This window comes from Corvus moneduloides, chromosome 4, assembly GCF_009650955.1.
Source record: "Corvus moneduloides isolate bCorMon1 chromosome 4, bCorMon1.pri, whole genome shotgun sequence".
Classification (NCBI taxonomy): domain Eukaryota; kingdom Metazoa; phylum Chordata; class Aves; order Passeriformes; family Corvidae; genus Corvus; species Corvus moneduloides.
This window is the reverse complement of record NC_045479.1, coordinates 74,366,795-74,381,368: the sequence shown is the minus strand read 5'-3', so window position 1 is coordinate 74,381,368 and position 14,574 is coordinate 74,366,795. Positions and strand designations below refer to the sequence as shown.

Sequence of the window (14,574 nt, the reverse complement as noted above, 5' to 3'; positions counted from 1 at the left end):
GTGGGTGGGACCCAGGGTGGGGACCCAGGGTGGGGGTCCAGGGTCAGGGGCTATTTTGGGGACCCAGGGTGGGGGTCCACGATTGGGACCCAGGTTTGGGATCCAACTTTGGGTCCCAGGGTGGGACCTGCAGGTGGGATCCAGAGTGGGGTCCCAGGATGGGGTCCAGATTTGGGGGCCCCACGTGGCCCTGGGGGGGGGGATTTGGCCACTTTTTTTGGGGCTGCCCCCACCCCCCTCCACGCCCCCCATCCAGGCCCTCCCAGCAGCCAGGACAGGGCCGGGGGGTCCCCGGGCTGCACCCCTGGGAGACTCCCCCCTCAGTGCCAGGGGTCCCGGCCTTGCTCCGGGGGGATGGGGGGAGCTGCTCCGGGAGGGCTGAGCCCAGCACAGAGGGGACCCCAAAAGCCAGGACGCTTCACTACGTTTATTGGGCCTCTGCAGCTTTAAATACAGGCCAGGATTTGGGGGGCCCGGGGGGGCCAAGGCAGGGGCGGGGGGGCTGGGGGTGCCCCTCCCCCCATGGCACCCCCACGGCTCGGAGCCGCCCCCGGCTGCCCCCCCCGGGGGACGGGACGGGCTGGGGGGGTCCGGGGGGGTTTGGGGTCCCCTGCGGCCCCCCCGGCCCCTCAGCGGCTGTAGCCGAACTCGTCGGCATCGTCCGCGCGGAAATCGCCGTAACGCCACAGGTTCAGCTGGGGGGGACACGGCGTCACGGGGGCTCCCCGGAACGGCGCACAGGGGTCACCCCCAAACGGGGGGGGCTGCACCCGGCACTACCCGCACCTGGGGGTGCCACGTCCAGCCCCCCCACCAGGGGTTCGGGGTCCCCCCACTCACCCGGGCGCTCTTGGCCGCCTCCTGCGCATTCAGGTACTCGGTGATCTGGGGGGGGGGGAACAGTCCTGGGGTGACCCCTCAGGATGGGACCCCCCCTGTCCTTCCAAGAGGGGCCCATGGGGGGCGGGGTGACCCCCCCCGGCACGGCCCGAGGGGGGACCCGGGTGTTTGGGGGGATGGGCAGCACTGGGGAGACCCCCGTTCCCTCGATGGGGCAGTGGCTGGGCTGGGATCGATCAGCACCGGCAGTGGGGGCGGGGGCAGGGACCCCACAGCACCCTCAGAACCCACCCAGCACCCCCCAACAGCACCCCTACCCCTCAAGCACCCACCTGAGACCTCCCAAAGCCCCACCCAACATCCCAGCACCCACCGAGAGCCCCCAACCCCCAAACACCCCCTGAGCACCCACCCAACACCCCCAGCACCCCCAAACACCCCCTGAGCACCCACCCGACACCCCCAGCACCTCCAGCCCCCACCCAACCCCTCACAACCCCCCCCCAAGACCTCCCAAGCCCTCCCCAACCCTCCCCACACCCCAAAGGCCCCCGTGCCCCCCAGCACCCACCACTTTCTGGAACTGCCGCTCCTTGCGGGGCTCCACCATCACCAGCCCCTCCTTGACCAGCCCCAGCCCCACGTCGCTCTTGGAGTCGGCGAACTGCAGGGTGACGTGGGGACAGCCGGGGCCCAGGTGCTCCACGTTGAGCAGGCACTGTGTGTTCTGGATGTCCCTCACCACGCTGTCCACGGCGTCTGCCCGCGCCTCCTCCTGCGCCGCGCCCGTCACCGACCCCGCAGGGACCCCGCGGCCCCCAGGGACACCCCGGGCCACTGGGGACGCCCTGGGGCATTTGGGGACCTCCCACAACCTCGGGAACCCTCCCCCTCCTTGGGACTTCTGGGGACACCCCACACCCACAGAGACACACCACGGCCTTTGGGGACCCCCCGGACCCTCAGGGAGCCCCCACATCTGTCAGGGACCCCCAAACCCTCAGAGATCCCCTGTGGCCTTTGGGGACCCCCTCACCCTCAAGGACCCCCCCAAGCCCTCAGCCCCCAGGGACCCCCGGGTGTTTCAGGGACTCCCACATCCCACTGTGGGGTTGGGGTATGGGGTCGGTGTCATCATGGGGTTGGGGTGACCCTGGGATCGGGATTCAGGATTGGGGTCAGGGTTGGGGTTGGGGTTCTGGGTCAGGAGACACATTTAGGTGCCAGGTTGGATGTCCTCAATTGGAACCAAGTTGGGGTTGATGGTTTGGGGTCCAGAATGGCGTCCCAGGGTTGGGGTCCACAGGTGGGACGTGGGGTTCAGGGTGTAGGTCTGGGGGCCACGGGTGGGACACAGGGTGGGGGTTGGAGGTCAGGGGCTGCTCGGGGGGCCCAGGGCTGGGGCCGAGGTGTGGGGTCACAGCAGGGTCCCAGCTGGGGTCAGCCCCTGCCCCGTACTCACATCCTGCGGCACCTGGATGAAGGCGAAGCTGTACTCGGTGGCCTGGGGCGGCAGCACCCGCGGCGAGAACGCCGGCGGCAGCGGGGCCAGGCGGGTCGGGGGCAGCGTCTCCTTCTGCAGGGACACCGGGGACGGGAGGGACAGCATGGGTTGGAGGGACACCACAGGGGACACCGTGAGGGACACCACGGGGGACATCACGGAGGGACAGCAGGGGACTCCAGGGGGGAAACTGCGGGGAGAGGCAGGAGGGGATGGACAGGTGGTGGGACACAATGGGAACGGGTGGATGGGTGGATGGATGGATGGACGGATCCATGGATGGATGGATGGATGGAGGGATGGATGGAGGGATAGATGGAGGGATGGATGGACGGATCCATGGATGGATGGATGGATGGATGGAGGGATGGATGGATGGATGGATGGATGGACGGATCCATGGAGGGACGGATGGATGGATGGATGGATGGATGGATGGATGGACGGATCCATGGAGGGACGGATGGATGGATGGAGGGATGGATGGATGGATGGACGGATCCATGGAGGGATGGATGGATGGATGGATGGAGGGATGGACGGATGGACACATGCATGGATGGATGGATGGATCCATAGACAGATGGATGGAAGGAGGGCTGGGTTCCCCCCGTTTCCCTGGTGCCACTCACGTTTCCGTAGTCAATGTAGAAAATGTGCACTTTCCCGCCCGACTCCACCTTCTCCACCCGGGCACGGTACCTGCAGAGCACGATTTTGCGGATTTGGTCCTTGCCCCACCTCTGCCCAGGCCCAGCCCCGCCTGTGGGGTCACCCCGTCCCCTCCTCACCATTCCCCGTCGACGAACTTGGCGATGCAGAAGTCGCCGCGGCGTGGGGAGAAGGAGCCCTCCACGGGCGGGTGGGCACCCACCTCAGCACGCATGTTCTCCATCAGCTTCTCCAGCTGGGCGCCTGTGGGCCCCCAATCCAGGATAAACCCCCGATCCCATCCCAAACCTGACCCCAACCCTGCTCCCCAGAGCCTGAACCCCAAGTCCCAATAGTGACCCCAAGAGCAGATCCCAAACCTGGACCTCAACCCCAGGCCCTGCCCCAAGACTTTAACCTTTGGACCCCAAACCTGGGTCCCAGTCATGGACCCCCACCCTGGTCCCAAAAATGGCCCTGGGGGGTGGAGCGGTGGTCCCACATCCCCCTGGACACAGATTTGGGGGTTACCCACCAAACCCACGAATCCTCATCCCTTCCAACTCCCCCGCTCCGTGCCCGGCGTGGGGTGTGCCCCTGGTGCTGGGGGTCCCCAGGTGCCCCCTGTACCGGTCTCCACGTCCTGCACATAGAAGTGGAGGTCGTCGGTGATCTCGGTGACGAACACGGGTTTGTAGTTGGCTGTGCGCTCCTTCTCCTCCAGCACCGGCACCACCTCCTCCACCGGCGTCTCCTCGTAGTGGGACCACACCTGGGGGACACGGGCGGTGGGGACCCGGCCACGCCCCAGGCCACGGCCGTGGGAGGGTGGGGGCTGGAGCCGGCAGTGGGAACATCGCCAGGCCTCAGCTTGGGGGGTTCTGTGCCTTAGGTGGGACATCCCTGGGGGGGGACATGGCTGGGGCGGGACATCTCTTGGCATGGGACCATCATCTCTTGGGGTGGGGACACTTCCAGGAATGGGGACGTTCCTTGGGGTGGAACATCTCCTGGGATGGGGGCGTCCATTGTGGTGGGGCCACCTCTTGGTGTGTGGACATCCATTGGGAGGGAACGTTCACTGGGGTTGTGACATTCCCTGGGGTGGGGACATCCCTTGACACAGGGACACCTCTTGGGATGGGGACATCCCTCAGCATGGGGACTCCCCCCAGAGTGGGAACATCTCTCAGGGTGGAGACACCTCCCAGAGCGAGGCCGTCTCTTGACATGGGGACATCCTTTGGCAGGAACGTCTCTCAGGGTGGGGACACCCAGTGCGGTGGGGCCATCCTTTGGGATGGGGCGGTGTCTTTGGGGTGGTGACGCCCCTGGGACGGCTCCCCTGTGCCCCTCACCTTCTCCTTCCTCTGCTTGGCCGCGTCCTGGGCCGCCAGCAGGGCCTTGCAGTAGGGGCTGCGCTCGGCCGTGAAGTGGACGCGGGACAGCGCCTGCTCCACCAGCGCCACCGACAGGTTCACGCCCTCGATGTGCAGCCACCCGATGAAATTCCCGGCCTTGTCCATGCTCTCCACCTCCACCTCAACCTGCAGGATCCCAGCAATCACACGAGCCGTGGGTGCCCATCCCCACCGCAGCCTGGCCCAGCTGCCACCTCCTCCCAGCGCTCCGAGCTCGCCCGTGGGGTCCCCCCGATCACCTCCTGGTGCCCAGCCTGGACCCAGGGACCCCCAAGGTGCCTCCCCAAAGCATCCCCCTTTGGTGGGGGACAAGGGAAACGGGGGACCCACCCACGGGGGACATGAGGCCACCAGGTCCTGCCACATCCTCTATCACACCCCGCTCTGGATGGGTTGGACTCGGGGCCAGTGTGGCCCTGGGGACAAGCACAGGCCCCAGGACAGCACCAGGGGCATGGCCAAGGCACCAGGGACAGCGAGGTTTGGGCTCGTTCAAACCCCGGCCGTGGCCTTTGCCGTGGTCAGTGGGATTTGGCTTCGTGCTGCTGGACACGGAATCTGTCCCACGCCTGGGCTCACCCATCCCACCATAACCGCTCCTGCTGCTTCCCAGAGCCTGGAGGAGCCCTGCTGTCCTTGGACTGCACTAGCCACAGCACTGCACCGGCCATGGCACCACACCGGCCACGGCACCGCACCGGCCACAGCACCGCACCGGCCACGGCACCGCACTGGCCACAGCACCGCACCAGCCACAGCACTGCACTGGCCACGGCAGCGCACTGGCCACAGCACCACACCAGCCACAGCGCCGCACCGGCCGTGGCACTGCACCAGCCAGGGCACCGCACCGGCCACGGCATTGCACCGGCCATGGTACTGCACCAGCCACAGCACTGCAGTGCACAGGCCTTCACAGTGGACAGGGCACCACATCAGCCATGGCACCAGTGCTGGCGGTGGCACCGTGGCGGGTACAGTGGTGTCACCACAGTGGCCGTGTCAGCGCAGCGGCCATGGCACTGCACTGGCCATGGCACCACACTGGCCATAGCACCGCGTCACCCCTGGCACCATGGCAGCCATGGCACTGGGGCAGCCACAGAACTGCAATGGCCAGGGCCACACCACACCACGCTGGGGACAGTGGGTGACCTGGGGCCGTGTCCTGCACTGTGGCCCTGCCACACGCCGGCCTTGGCAGGTGTGGTGCTGTGTCTGGTGTGGTGCCATGGCTGGTGTGGAGCTGTGGCCAGTGTGATGCCATGGCTGTCACAATGCCACGGCCACTGCAGTGAACAGGGAACGTGTGGGATCCACCCGTGGGGCACAGGAGGCCACCAGGCCCTGCAGCTCCTGGAGGGGACATGGCTGGCACAGCTGCAGCCCCTTGGGGACGTGCCACCACCATGGGGACAGTGACCCCAGTGAGGATGGACGGGAGGGCCCTGGGGTGCCCTGGGGCACTGCCACACAGGATGGGTGTCCCCAAGGGACCACCAGCCCCACAGAGGTCCCCACCACCCACTGGTGGCACTCAGGTGACAGCTCCAAGTGCCACCAGTGCCACCGAGGGGGGGGGGCAATAGGCTGTGGATGGGGGCTGTGGGTGGTGTTGTCCCCCCCCCAGTCCCAGGAGGAAGGAGGGGACAAGGCTCTGCTGGGGGTGCAGAGCCCAGCCTGGGCCCCAAAGAGCAGCAGCACTAGCTCGCGGTCGCTGTCCCCAGCCCAGGGCAGAGTCACCCCGTGTCCCCCCTGCGCCACCGCAGGGTTTGTGCTCCCCATCAGTGTCGCGGCTTGTGTCGGGTCTCAGCCCCGCGGGGCGGGGGGTTCAGCGGGGAGGGGTCGAATCCGGGGGGTTTCCAAGGATGGAGCCGGGTCCACCCCCCGCCGTCACCTCAAAGCCGCCGAGCCCCGCGCTGCCCCTGTCCCTTCGTCCCTCCCTCCGTCCGTCTGTCCGTCCGTGTGTCCGGCCCCGGCCCCGGGGAGGGGTCGCTCCGGGGAGCGTCCCCTCCCCCTCCCCCCCCCCAATAAGCCCCGAGCGGGGCCGCGGGGAGGGGGAGGAGGAGGAGGCGGCGGGAGGGAGGAGGAAGAGGAGGAGGAAGCGGCGCATCCCGCATCCCCCTCCCCGCGCACGAAACCGCTCCGGGGCCGCCGCACCGGCCGAAGCGGGGCCGGCGGGGGCCCCTCCGGAGCCGCGGCGGGTGGGTGGGTGGGTGGGGGTGCGGGGGGCCGCGGGGGGGTCTGTGCGGAGCCGGGATGCGTCAGCAGGAGCAGCGGGAGCGGCGGCAGCAGCAATCCATCCGCGCTCGCACTGAAGGACAAAAGGATGAGCCAGCCGCCTGCGCGGCTGCTTCCCGCACCGCCCGCACCGCCCGCACCGCCCCGCACCGCACCGCCCGCACCGCCCGCACCGCCCCGCGCGGCCCCCGCCACCGGAGGATGCCCGCCGGCACCGCGACCGCCACCGCTGTCACCGCCGCTGTCACCGCCACCATCGCCCCGCGCCGCCGCTGAACGCGACACCCACGCGGGGACGCGGGAACGACACGCGGGAGGGGACGGGACGGGACCCCCCCGCCCCGCCACCAGCGCAGCCGCCGCCGCTACCGGGAGGTGCCCCCGCCGGCATCTCCCCCCCCCCCACGCCGACGCCCTTTCCTCCCCCCCGCTCCCTCCCCGAACCGCGTTTTTCCCTCTCCCGGGGGGGGGTCCCCGCGATTTATTTATTTATTTCGGCCTATTTTTAATCTTTATTTTCCTGTTTTATTTTTAGGTTTCGTCCGGGTTGTTTGGGTTTTTTGGTTTTTTTTTTTAATATTTTGAAATTTTATTTTTAGTTTTTCATCTGATTTTAGCCTTATTTTAACTTTTATCCTCATTTCCGTTCTTATCTTGATTTTATTTTAGATTTTTATTCCATTTTTATCCCCTTTTCAAATTCCCTTTGCTCGCCAAATTTTTTTCCCCCATTCCCATTTCCCTCCCCGTTTTTCATTTTTTTTTTCACTTTTTCTCTCCTCCGCTTCCTCCCCTTTTCCCAATTCTTCCTTTTCTCCCCGCGTCTTTTTTTTTTTTTTTTTTTTTTTAATTATTTCCTTTTTCACCACTTTCCCCGCGTTTTCCCCCCCTCCCCCCTTTTCCCCGCGGCCTGGGAGGGGGGGCGGCCATGCCGGCCCCGCCGAGCCCCCCGGGCCGGCCCCACGGGCGGAGGTGCGAGGCCGCGGGGTTGGCCGCGGTCGGGGGCTGCCGGGCCCCCGCTTAGCCGGGCCGGCCCCCCCCCATCCTGCACCGCAGCCTCCAGGAGCCATTTTGTCTTTTTTTTTTTTTTGTGGGAGCCGGCCCCCCCCCCCACCCCCCTCCTCGGTCCCGCGCCCCCCGCGCTCGCCTCGAGCCTCCCCGGACCCCCCGATCCCCCGTCCCCAGGTAGGTACTGGCGAGCGGGGCCGGGCGGGGGGGGCTCCTTCTCCTCCTCTCCCCCCACCCCCCCCCCAGCACCTACCGCTGCTTTTTCCCCCCATTTCAATTTTTCCCCCCTCTGCCCCCCGCTCCCCTCGGAGCCCCCCCCCAGCCCCCCCCGACCCCAGCACCCCGACCCCCCCCCTCCGGCCAGCCGGGCCCCCCAGCTCGTGGGAGCCGGGAGAGGGGGGGGGCCCCAAGCCCGTTCTCCTGTTCTCGCCGCCATCCCCAGACGATGGTGAATGATGAACGTGCCACACCATGAAGCTCTTGTGGCAGGTAACTGTGCACCACCTCCGCCGCCACCGCACCTGGCCGGGGCTCCTGGCCGCCTCCCTGACCCTCCACGCCTGGCTCCTGGCCGCGGCCACCGCCTCCCCGGGCCCCCAGAGCTGCCCCTCCGTGTGCTCCTGCAGTAACCAGTTCAGCAAGGTGGTCTGCACCCGCCGCGGCCTGGCCAAGGTGCCCCCCGGCATCCCCTCCAACACCCGCTATCTCAACCTCATGGAGAACAACATCCAGATGATCCAGGCGGACACGTTCCGCCACCTGCACCACCTGGAGGTGCTGCAGCTGGGCAGGAACGCCATCCGGCAGATCGAGGTGGGCGCCTTCAACGGCCTGGCCAGCCTCAACACCCTGGAGCTCTTCGACAACTGGCTCACGGTGATCCCCAGCGGGGCCTTCGAGTACCTGTCCAAGCTGCGGGAGCTGTGGCTGCGCAACAACCCCATCGAGAGCATCCCCAGCTACGCCTTCAACCGCGTGCCCTCCCTCATGCGCCTCGACCTGGGTGAGCTCAAGAAGCTCGAGTACATCTCCGAGGGCGCCTTCGAGGGCTTGTACAACCTCAAGTACCTCAACCTGGGGATGTGCAACATTAAGGACATGCCCAACCTGACGCCCTTGGTGGGCCTGGAGGAGCTGGAGATGTCGGGCAACAACTTCCCCGAGATCAAACCGGGCTCCTTCCACGGGCTCAAATCCCTCAAAAAGCTCTGGATTATGAACTCGCAGATCAACCTGATCGAGCGCAACGCCTTCGACGACCTGACGGCGCTGGTGGAGCTCAACCTGGCCCACAACAACCTGTCGTCCCTGCCCCACGACCTGTTCGCCCCGCTGCGCTACCTGGTGGAGCTGCACCTGCACCACAACCCCTGGGACTGCGACTGCGACATCCTCTGGCTGTCGTGGTGGCTGCGGGAGTACATCCCCACCAACTCCACCTGCTGCGGCCGCTGCCACGCCCCGCTGCACATGCGGGGCCGCTTCCTGGTGGAGGTGGACCAGACCTCCTTCCAGTGCTCGGCGCCCTTCATCATGGACGCGCCCGCGGACCTCAACATCTCGGAGGGGCGCGTGGCCGAGCTGCGGTGCCGGACGCCCTCCATGTCCTCGGTGCGGTGGCTGCTGCCCAACGGGACGGTGCTGAGCCACGCCTCGAGCCACCCGCGCCTGTCCGTGCTCAACGACGGCACCCTCAACTTCTCGCACGTGCTGCTGACCGACACCGGCCTCTACACCTGCATGGTGACCAACGTGGCTGGCAACTCCAACGCCTCGGCCTTCCTCAACGTCAGCACGGCCGAGCTCAACACCTCCAACTACAGCTTCTTCACCACCGTCACGGTGGAGACCACCGAGATCTCCCCCGAGGACGTGTCCCCCAAGTTCACCAAGCCCGTGCCCACCACCTCGACGGGCTACCAGCCGGCCTACACCACCACCACCACCGTGCTGGTGCAGACCACGCGCCCGCCCAAGCAGGTGGCCGTGCCCACGGCCGATGCCGGCGACAAGCTGCAGACCAGCCTGGACGAGGTGATGAAGACCACCAAGATCATCATCGGCTGCTTCGTGGCCGTGACGCTGCTGGCCGCCGCCATGCTCATCGTCTTCTACAAGCTCCGCAAGCGCCACCAGCAGCGCAGCACCGTCACCGCCGCCCGCACCGTGGAGATCATCCAGGTGGACGAGGACATCGCGCCGGCCACCGCGGCCACGCCCGCGGCCGCCCCGGCCGGCGGGGCGGGGGAGGGGGCCGTGGTGCTGCCCAACATCCACGAGCACCTCAACTACAACACCTACAAGGCCGGACACGGCGCCCACTGGACAGAGAACGCTCTGGGCAACTCCCTGCACCCCCCCGGGACCACCCTGGCCGACCCCTATTTAATCCAGACCCACCCCAAGGAGAAAGTTCAGGAAACCCAGATATGACTCTTTTTTGGGGGCTTTTCCCTGCTTTTTTTTGGGTCGTCGTCCCCCCCCCACCAACCCCGGCCCCGAATTATTATAAACGCAATAGATGCACAAAAGCAGAACTCCAAAAAGAAGGAAACCCAGGAGAATTCCTCAGTACTAAGGAAAACCAGGAGAATTCCTCAATAATAGACACAACTTTTGTACAGGGGGGGGAGAGACTCTTTTTCGTGTACATGCTTCTATAGCCAACCTCGGGGCCGAGAAGAGCAGCAGATTCTATTAAAATTTAATGAAACCCACCCAAAACTCCTACAAAAAAACCACTATTTTCTAACTCGCAGGTTCTATTTAAACACAAAAAAAAAAAAACAAACCAGGAGAAACAGAGGAACACAAATCGGTAATGAGAGGAAAAATTCCCGTGCTCGGGGACGAGCGGCGGTGCCGTGGCGCGGGGGGACGCGGGGGACGCCGGAGCGGTGGCAGGAGCTGTCGGGGTGGGGTTTGGGGGGGTTCGGGGTGGTTTTGGGGGTTATTTGGGGGGGGGGGCGGGGTGAGGTCGGCCCCCCCACCCCGCGGCGCTGCCCTTGGCCGCGCGCCGGCAGCTCCGGCGTCACCGGAGCGGGATCTCGGCCCTGCGCCAAGACCTTCCCAATGCAATAAAGGAACGGATTTTGGGGGGTGGGGGGCTCGGGGGGGGGCGGGGGGGCGCAGCCTGAGGGCTGGGGATGGACGTCTGCAATGTATTCATGCAAAAAATTCCTCAAAAACCCACGGGAAGGGGAAAAACCCCGCAAGCTCCGGGGGGGGGGTTGGTTTGGGGGGGAATTTGGGGGGGGGGAGAGCGGGTGCCCCCCCGCTTTGCTCTGCACCCCCTTTCCCACGGTGTTTGTCACCCCCCCGGGCCCCCCCGGCACAGGGCTACGGCTCCTGGGGGGCTGGGGGGGCCCCCACGGGAGACCTGACGAATGATTGTAACCACCTTCGCTAAAACCGGCATTTTTAGTCCTTTTATTTGGGGCGGGGGGGGGCGTGGGGAACACCCCCCCTTCCCCGGGAGGGGGGGGACACCCCCCCCAAGGGCTGCTCATGGAACGGGGGGGGCTGGGAGAAATCAAGGGCTCGGGGAGGGGGGGGGGAGGTGACAATGGGGGGGCCACCAGCATCGGAGGTGGCGCCGGGGGGGTCCCGGTGGGGACCCCGAGTGCCTCGTGGGGGTCCCGAGGGCATGGGGGGAACGGGGAGGGTCGGGCAGCAGCGAGGGGGGGCCCCTCCCCCGGTTGCTCGGGCGCTGGAATTACTTTAATTTCTCGTTTTAGCTTTAAAAATGTTCTCGGAGGGGGGAGGGGAGGGGCAAAGCTGAGCTGAAATTTTGGTTTTGGGGTGTCCGGGGGGGGGCGGAAGGCGGGAAGGAGATGCAGAAGTTCCCTCTCGGGCTGTAAACGCCGGAAGGATCCGACTGTACCGCGAATCCAACAAAAAAAAAACAAGTGTATTTTTGTATTTTAATAAATATTGTTCCAAATTTGTAACGCCGAGTGCCCGAGGGGTTAAACGGGGGGGCGCGGGGGGGCCCCCCGCCAGCCTGAAAGGGGCTTTTTGTCCTCTCAGCAGGAAAAGCTTTGGAAAAACCGCGGAGCGGGGAAGGAGATGGAGCGAGAGGGTGGAGGAGGGGAGGGGGCGAGGGGACCGCGGGGTGACACCGGGGGGGGAGACACAAGAATTAGGGGTGACATCGGGGTGACGGGAATTGGGGGTGACACTGGGGGGTGACGAGAATCGGGCGTGACACTGGGGGGTGACGAGAATCGGGCGGTGACAGGGGCTGGAGGGCACTGGCAGGGGGGGCACAGCGGGACCCCCGCCTGGGGCTGGGGGGGTTGGGGGTCGCCCCCCAGGTTGGGGGTTCCCGGCTGCAATTGGGATTGGAGGGAGGAGGGACTGGGGTCAATGCCCGGGAGGGGCGGGGGGACAGCGGGACCCTCAGGCCTGTGGGGACACCGGGACACTGTGCCCGGACACCGGGCCCTGTGAGTCCGAGGGGATGGGGACACCTGGAGGGGACAGCAGGACCCTCAGCTGTGTGGGGACATTGGCACCCCCGGCACTGTGACAGGACACCGGGACCCCCAGTCTGGACGCTGGGTGCCACCACCAGGACATGGGGTGTCCCCGGTGCTGGGGACAAGGGACACCCCTCTGTGGGGGTGCAGGGACACAGGGACAGGGACACAGGGGCACAGGGACACAGGGACACAGGGACACAGGGGCACAGGGACAGGGACAGGGACACAGAGACACAGGGACACAGGGACAGGGACACAGGGACACAGGGACACAGGGACAGGGACACAGGGGCACAGGGACAGGGACAGGGACACAGGGACACAGGGACACAGGGACACAGGGACAGGGACACAGGGACACAGGGACACAGGGACACAGGGGCACAGGGACAGGGACACAGGGACAGGGACACAGGGGCACAGGGACAGGGACAGGGACACAGAGACACAGGGACACAGGGACAGGGACACAGGGACACAGGGACACAGGGACAGGGACACAGGGGCACAGGGACAGGGACAGGGACACAGAGACACAGGGACACAGGGACAGGGACACAGGGACACAGGGACACAGGGACAGGGACACAGGGGCACAGGGACAGGGACAGGGACACAGGGACACAGGGACACAGGGACACAGGGACACAGGGGCACAGGGACAGGGACACAGGGACAGGGACACAGGGGCACAGGGACAGGGACAGGGACACAGGGACACAGGGACACAGGGACACAGGGACAGGGACACAGGGGCACAGGGACACAGGGACACAGGGACACAGGGGCACAGGGACAGGGACACAGGGGCACAGGGACACAGGGACAGGGACACAGGGACACAGGGACACAGGGACACAGGGACAGGGACACAGGGGCACAGGGACAGGGACAGGGACACAGGGACACAGGGACACAGGGACACAGGGACAGGGACACAGGGGCACAGGGACACAGGGACACAGGGACACAGGGGCACAGGGACAGGGACACAGGGACAGGGACACAGGGGCACAGGGACACAGGGACACAGGGACACAGGGACACAGGGACAGGGACACAGGGGCACAGGGACAGGGACAGGGACACAGGGACACAGGGACACAGGGGCACAGGGACACAGGGACACAGGGACACAGGGGCACAGGGACAGGGACAGAGACAGAGGGACAGAGGGACAGAGGGGCATAGGGACAGGGACACAGGGACAGGGACACATGGACAGAGGGACACAGGGACAGGGACACAGGGACACAGGGACAGAGGGGCACAGAGACACAGGAGCAGGGACACAGGGACACGGGGACAGAGGGACACAGGGACACAGGGGCACAGGGGCAGGAACACAGGGACAGGGTCACAGGGACAGGGTCACAGGGACAGGGTCACAGGGTGTCCCGTGGGCCAGCGGTGGGGACACAGGGACCCTCGATGGCACCACTGTCCCCAAGGTGCCACCTCCGCCCCTCCCCGCAGTCACCACGGTGCTGTCGGGGTTCAGTGTTGGGATTTGGGGGTTTTTTGGGGTTTTTGCTCTTTCTGGCGAATCCGGGTCAGCTTTTCCCCAAAGCACATTCCTGCTTTTCCCTTAATTCCCGAGCTTTCCCACACAGGCGGATCTGGGACTGCCAACACCTCCTCCTGCTGCGCCTGGGGCCTGAACCCCCTGGCCTGGCTGTGCTCCCCCCCCTCCTCCCTGCGCTGGGGACAGCCGGGATTGATCCCAAAATTCCTGGGAATGCTGCAATGGGCTGGAGAGACTTATGGATTTTATTGGCATTAATTTAGCCCAAAATTAGAGCAGCTCAGTTCATCATCCTCATCCCATCCCCACCCTCGTTCTCATCCTCATCCTCATCCCATCCCATCCTCATCCTCATCCTCATCCTCATCCCATCCTCATCCCATCCTCATCCCATCCTCACCCCATCCCCACCCTCATCCTCATCCTCATCCCATCCCATCCCATCCCATCCTCATCCTCATCACCCTCATCCTCATCCCATCTCATCCTCATCCCATCCTCATCCCATCCTCATCCTCATCCTCATCCCATCCCATCCCATCCCATTCTCATCCTCATCCTCATCCCATCCCATCCCATCCTCATCCTCATCCTCATCCCATCCCATCCCCTCCCCCACGGGTTCTGGACACCCCCCAGCTCCCACTTCCAGGAATTCCATCCTGTCCGGCTCGTTAAGGACGATCCCCCTGGCAGCCCTGTAGCACCCCCAGGTCCTTCCCTGGAATGATTCCTTCGGAGCAGGGCAGGAATTGGCCCCCGGGATGCGGGAAAAGGCAAATACTGACAAACTAAACCCAGGGATTTTTAGGGAATGTCGTGGAAGTCCCCATGGCAGCAGGATTTGGAGTTCTCCTGGTGCCCCGCCGGCATCGGCGGCTCTGAGGGAGCAGGATGGGA

General features: G+C 65.5%; 2 protein-coding genes across 2 annotated transcripts in view; one reads left to right on the top strand and one right to left on the bottom strand.

Moving 5' to 3' along the window:
- Window positions 1-412: 412 nt before the first annotated feature.
- Window positions 413-14,574, bottom strand: part of SND1 (staphylococcal nuclease and tudor domain containing 1) — a 73,035-nt gene continuing 58,873 nt past the window's right edge. The window contains exons 17-24 of the mRNA XM_032105707.1: window positions 4,354-4,542; window positions 3,626-3,767; window positions 3,136-3,259; window positions 2,977-3,046; window positions 2,303-2,416; window positions 1,412-1,615; window positions 841-885; window positions 413-695 (exon numbers count right to left, since the gene is read on the bottom strand). Coding sequence (XP_031961598.1) covers window positions 630-695; window positions 841-885; window positions 1,412-1,615; window positions 2,303-2,416; window positions 2,977-3,046; window positions 3,136-3,259; window positions 3,626-3,767; window positions 4,354-4,542 — 954 coding nt within the window. The 3' untranslated portion in view covers window positions 413-629. The remainder of the gene's footprint in view (window positions 696-840; window positions 886-1,411; window positions 1,616-2,302; window positions 2,417-2,976; window positions 3,047-3,135; window positions 3,260-3,625; window positions 3,768-4,353; window positions 4,543-14,574) is intronic.
- LRRC4 (leucine rich repeat containing 4) lies at window positions 7,998-10,471 on the top strand. The gene has a single exon (XM_032105708.1). It carries the CDS (start codon window positions 8,137-8,139, stop codon window positions 10,096-10,098), a length of 1,962 nt encoding a protein of 653 aa, XP_031961599.1. The 5' UTR covers window positions 7,998-8,136; the 3' UTR covers window positions 10,099-10,471.